At 38.0% G+C, this 5925-nt stretch overlaps 1 protein-coding gene across 1 annotated transcript; it reads right to left on the bottom strand.

Annotated features, from left to right (window-relative positions):
* Nucleotides 1-2740: 2740 nt before the first annotated feature.
* LOC134202590 (serine-aspartate repeat-containing protein E-like) lies at nt 2741-5603 on the bottom strand. The gene is made up of 2 exons (XM_062677607.1): nt 5543-5603; nt 2741-3063 (listed from the first exon to the last, which is right to left on the bottom strand). Exons 1-2 carry the CDS (start codon nt 5601-5603, stop codon nt 2741-2743), a joined length of 384 nt encoding a protein of 127 aa, XP_062533591.1.
* Between the last annotated feature and the right edge of the window lie 322 nt (nt 5604-5925).

The following is a 5925-nucleotide window of genomic DNA, read 5'->3' as shown; positions in this document are numbered from 1 at the left end:
CGCTGTATCTCAAGAACTGCCGGACACTTTCTGTTGAATTCTAATTTCAAAAAGAGACAGATTGATCGTCAATAGTCGCAACTGGCGCTTATCTCAAACGAAATTGAGTGGTGTGTCTTCCTTTTCGTCGAAGAAACGGCATTTCTGTATTTCTTTCTGTAACTTAGTGGAGGTTCGGATTATAAAAACATATTTTTCACCCTAAGAATAATGAAAAAGTGCGATTTTTTTCGGAACGTGTTCAAAGATCGTTCTCCCATGGGCAACTCGATCCCGGACCACCATGCGCTGGGAAACACAATCCATCGGATCCATCTCGCAACAGAGGATGAATATCGTTGAACCGTTCGCTTCCCACCGCTAGGAAACGGCAACCTGATACTGAATTCCAACAGGACTCTGTCCAACGGTACGCACTCCTCTCGCCGACGGGAACACCTGGAAGGGGAAAAAACAAATGTAATAGGAAAATTGGCTCAAGGAGGCTCTTCCAGCAAAGCAGGGTCGAGATCACGTGATTGTAATCGGCAAAACACGCGGATCGCACGCTACTTTCTTCAGGTAGTGTCGCAAACGTTGGCAAGGCGGAAGAAAGGCGGTGTCTTGTTACGGCTCGGTTTGTGAAATCCACGGACAATGGATCCATTAGTCCTTTGTTGTCTTTCACGTGCAGAAAAGCTTTGCTCGAGAACCATCCCACAAAGCCACTGTGCGTTCGAGGACATTCCTGGTCCATGCATGTGCACAGTTGCTTCTGTCTGTACGAAGTTCTATTATTTAGCATCGTTCCCTATTGTCCTGAGTCAATTAGTGTATAATTTGATTCAAGAAAAATCGCCCTGACGATGTCCGTTCCATGAACAGGAAATGGTAGTTCCTTGCACGAGGAAAGGCAAATCAACATGTTGTCCTCTATAGCAATAACATGTCGTTGCAAAGTTGCTAATGGCTCTTGCCGTCGTCCGCATAGATTCTCTGAATTGGAATGTAGCAACACGTCTGCCACGTATTTTTTTTTCGCTCTCGGTTCGTTGGTTGCAGACTTTCAATCGATGTGCACCGAACCAACAACATCGGCACAGATTCCGTTTGGACCCTCCATTATGGGATGTTGTTCAGTTCCGATCTGCTGGGATGTCACATGTTACGCTTTGCAATTTTCGCCGAAACGATTTAATACCGTAAAGCAAATATTGGGTCGGTTAGGGTTTTAGCAAATATGGGCCTGTTTTTGTCGATCTAGCAGTTGGTCATGGGAAACTTTCGTGTCACAATAATAGAACCAAATCTGTCGTTTCCCCTTTTTGTTGGCTATGATTTCTATATTCCCTAGAGTAAAATGAATGCCGTTCTGATTTCTGTTACAGTAATCACGACTCATTCTCATAATGGGGACAATAATCGAAATTTTGCTTGAGAAAAATTGATCAGTAACAATTGTAAATTCAACTTGGAACAAATATACATTCCAGTGAGATCTCTGACTCAATCCTCTGCCTAAAGACAAGTGGTGTGTCAGAAATATCGTCAGAAAAAACCTCCGAAATAGTCGCCAAATTCTTGGTAGTCAGCAAATGCAACCATTCTACTGATGAACAGAAAAATATTATCGCTTAGAATCTATAAAATTGCAAATTTAATTTGGAACAAATAGACATTCCAGTGAGATCTCTGACTCAATCCTCTGCCTAAAGACAAGTGGTGTGTCAAAAATATCGTCAAAAAAAACCTCCGAAATAGTCGCCAAATTCTTGGTAGTCAGCAAATGCAACGATTCTACTGATGAACAGAAAAATATTATCGTTTAGAATCTGAAGATTTTATCATGAATATCATTAGGAATTTGACATTCTTCTGGGAAACTGAATACAAAAAAAAAACAAATTCGAAAACAGTCAACCGATTTCCACAAGACAAGCTTAAGCAGATTGCGTTTGGGAGTCTGAAGTTTCCGTTTGGGAATCTGAATACCAAGATTGGAAATTAGAAGATCCCGTTTGAAAATTTGAAAATCCTTTTTGAGAACCTGAAGATTCCGTTCGACAATCTGATTCCATTTCTCATTTTTGGATTTCATTTTTAGATTCCTAAACTGGATTAAGATTTTCAAGCGAAATATTCATATTTCCAGAATATTCCGTTTGAAAATCTAAAAATTCTGTTTGGTAATCTAAATATTCTGCAGATTCCGTTTTGAGACCGGATGATCCTTTTGGGGAATCTAAAGAATCCGTTTGGGAATGCAAAGATTCCGCTTTCGTTTTAGAATCTAAAGATTCCATTTGGGAATCTAACATTGTTCCCGTTTGGGAAACTGAAAATTTCATTTTTGAATAAGAAGATTTCGATTAACAATATGATTCCATTTAGTAATCTGCATATTTCGTTTGAGAACCTAATGATTCCGTTCAGTATTCTAAATATTCTGTTTGGGAAACTGAAAATTCCTGTTGGGAATTTAAATATTTCAGAAAAAAAAATTTAAGCTCGTTTTAGTGGAATGTCTTAGACGGTTAAATATTTCGTTTGAGAATCTAAAGATTCCGTCTCGGAATCTGAAGATTTCGATCGACAATCTGATCCTAATTGAGAATTTGAATATCTAAAGATTCCGTTTAGAAATCTAAATATTCCGTTTGGGAATCTAAATCCTCCTTTTGGATATCCAAAGATTTTATTTGGGATCTGAAGATTCCGCTCGGGAATCTGAAGATTTCGTTTGGGAAACTAAAGCTTCCGTTTAGGAATCTAAAGATTTCGTTTCGGAATCTAGAGATTCCGCTTCGGAATCTAGAGATTCCGCTTCGGAATCTAGAGATTCCGCTTCGGAATCTAGAGATTCCGCTTCGGAATCTAGAGATTCCGCTTCGGAATCTAGAGATTCCGCTTCGGAATCTAGAGATTCCGCTTCGGAATCTAGAGATTCCGCTTCGGAATCTAGAGATTCCGTTTCGGAATCCAGAGATTCCGTTTCGGAATCTAGAAATTCCGTTTCGGAATATAGAGATTCCGTTTCGAAATCTAGAGATTCTGTTTCGGAGTCTAGAGATTCCGTTTCGAAATCTAGAGATTCGATTTCGAAATCTAGAGATTTCGTTTCGAAATCTACATATTCCGTTTCGGAATCTACAGACTCCGTTTCGGAATCTAGAGATTCCTTTTCGTTTTGAAATCTAAAAATTCCGTTTGAGAACCTATAGATTTCATTCAGGAAACTAAAGCCTCCGTTTAGGAATCTAAAGATTCCGTTTCGAAATCTAGAGATTCCGTTTCGAAATCTAGAGATTCCGTTTCGAAATCTACAGATTCCGTTTTGGAATCTAGAGATTTCGTTTCGCAATCTACGGACCCCGTTTCGGAATCTGGAGATTCCGTTTCGGAATCTGGACATTCCGTTTCGGAATCTGGAGATTCCGTTTCGGAATCTAGAGATTCCGCTTTGGAATCTAAAGATTCCGTTTCGGAATCTAGAGATTCCGTTTCGTTTTGAAATCTAAAAATTCCGTTTGATAATCTAAAGATTTCATTCAGGAAACTAAAGCTTCCGTTTAGGAATCTAAAGATTCCGTTTCGAAATCTAGAGATTCCGTTTCGGAATCTAGAGATTCCGTTTTTGAATCTTTGGGAATTTGAATATTCCGATTGAGAATCTAAAGACTTTGTTCGGGAATCTAAAGTTTCCGTTTCGGAATCTATAGATACCGTTTCTTAATCTAGAGATATCATTTCGGAATCTAGAGATTCCTTTTCGGAATCTTCGGATTCCTCTTCGGAATTTAGGGATTCCATTTCGGAATCTGGAGATTCCGTTTTGAAATCTAGAGATTCCGTTTAGGAATCTAGAGATTCCGTTTAAGAATTTAGAAATTCCGTTTTGGAATCTAAAGATACCGTTTCGTAATCTAGAGATTCCGCTTCGGAATTTAAAGATTCCGCTTCGGAATCTAGAGATTCCTTTTCGGAATCTAGAGATTCCTTTTCGGAATCTAGAGATTCCTTTTCGGAATCTAGAAATTCCTTTTCGGAATCTAGAGATTCCTCTTCGGAATCTAGAGATTCCTCTTCGGAATCTAGAGATTCCTCTTCGGAATCTAGAGATTCCTCTTCGGAATCTAGAGATTTCTCTTCGGAATCTAGAGATTCCTCTTCGGATTCCGTTTCGAATCTAGAGATTCCTCTTCGGATTCCGTTTCGAATATAGAGATTCCTCTTCGGTATCTAGAGATTCCTCTTCGGAATCTAGAGATTCCTCTTCGGAATCTAGAGATTCCGCTTCGGAATCTAGAGATCCAGCTTCGAAATCTAGAGATTCCGTTTTGAAATCTAAAAATTCCGTTTGGGAATCTGAAGCTTCCGTTTGGGAAACTAAAGGTTCCGTTTGAGAATCTAAAAATTCCATTTGGGAATCTAAAAATTCAGTTTGGAGATTCTCCTGGGGAATCTAAATATTCCGTTTGAGAATTTAAAGATTTCGTTAAGGAATCTGAAGATTCCGTTTAGGAATCTAAAGATTTTATTTGAGAATCCAGAGATTCCGTTTCGGAATCTAAAAAGTCTCTCTAGGAAACTGAAGATAACGATTGGGAATCTAAAAATTCCGTCTGAATATTTCGTTTGAGAGTCTGAAGAATCTGTTTGGGAATCTGAAGATTTCGTTCGCCAATCTAATTCAATTTGGAAATATGAATATTTTGTTCTAAAGATTGCGTTTGGGAATATAAAGATTTCGTTTTGGAATCTTCAGATTTCGTTTAATAATCCGACTGAATTTGGGAATCCGAATATTTCGTTTGGTAATCTAAAGATTCTGTTTGGGAATTCAAAGATTCCGTTTAAGAATATTAAGATATCGTTTAAAATTCATTTTGGGATTCTAAAGATTTCGTTAGGGAATCCAAAAATTATGTTGGAAATCTGAAGATTCCGTTCGGCAATCTAAATATTTCGTTTGGGATACCGTTTCAAATTTATTTTAAGATTCCGTTTCAGAGTCAGAAGATTAGGATTATGATTTTCAAAACTCCGTTTGGGAATCTAAAGATTACGTTTAGAAATTTAAAAACTCCCAAAGATTATTTTAGGGAATCCAAAAAATCCGTGTTGAAATCGAAATATTCAGTTCGGTGCAGTGGCGTAGCCAGAAAATTGGTCTGGGGGGGGGGGTTTCCTGAACATTTTTTTTTTCGAAAAAAAAAATTTCTTCCAAAAATGTTGTCTCTGGGGGGGGGGGGTTAACACCAAAACCACCCCCGTGGCTACGCCACTGGTTCGGTGATCTAAAGATTCCGTTTGGGAATCTAAAAATTCCGCTTCAAAGATTTTTTTCGGAATTCCAGGATTCCACTTTGGACAGTTAAACTTCCATCAAAGCAGACTCTTCGGAATCCACAAATTTTAAGAACTGTTTAACCAGAGTCACACAAATTTCGCTTGGTTTGTTTTGACAATTTTATTTTCATAAATATTAAATTCATTTGAAATCTGAATATAGCACATTATAAAATTTTAAAACAGTTTTGAGTTCAAGCAAAAATGTACTCACACGCTAAGCTGCAGCTACTTAAAATTAGTTCCAACTCCAACATTGTATAGAACTTATCCATGGTCGACCATTGATTGAGGTTTAGATGATTTTTTGTTCATGTGAATTTAACAGAAAATTGTTTATTTTTTATTTCGAAATACGGAAACTTGCAACAGGCATTAATTAGATCAGATTGACTGATGTTTTCAAAACTATCAATCATCACAGTTTATTTCTTTTTCAACATCGCTCAAAAATAGAATTAAAGCGTTTGCCTCGAAGCAACTGTATAGCAAAAGATTGTTATTCTGCGAAAGATGTGCCTTGACAACGTCGGGGCGGATGCAGTCGGGATAACGAGATCCGAATGGTGTCATCCAATGCTGCTGTCCACCAACCAT

This window comes from Armigeres subalbatus, unplaced genomic scaffold (assembly GCF_024139115.2).
Source record: "Armigeres subalbatus isolate Guangzhou_Male unplaced genomic scaffold, GZ_Asu_2 Contig1293, whole genome shotgun sequence".
In the NCBI taxonomy this organism is placed as follows: domain Eukaryota; kingdom Metazoa; phylum Arthropoda; class Insecta; order Diptera; family Culicidae; genus Armigeres; species Armigeres subalbatus.
The sequence above is the reverse complement of the archived record's forward strand: the minus strand, read 5'-3'. Positions and strand labels throughout refer to the sequence as shown.

Excerpts from the sequence above, each read along its gene's own strand:
- LOC134202590 (XM_062677607.1), bottom strand. The coding sequence starts at position 5,603 with ATGGATAAGTTCTATACAATGTTGGAGTTGGAACTAATTTTAAGTAGC. Across the intron at positions 3,064-5,542 it reads AAGTAGCTGCAGCTTAGCGT|ATTTCGAAACGGAATCTCTA; the intron begins GTGAGTACATTT and ends TCGAATCTCTAG.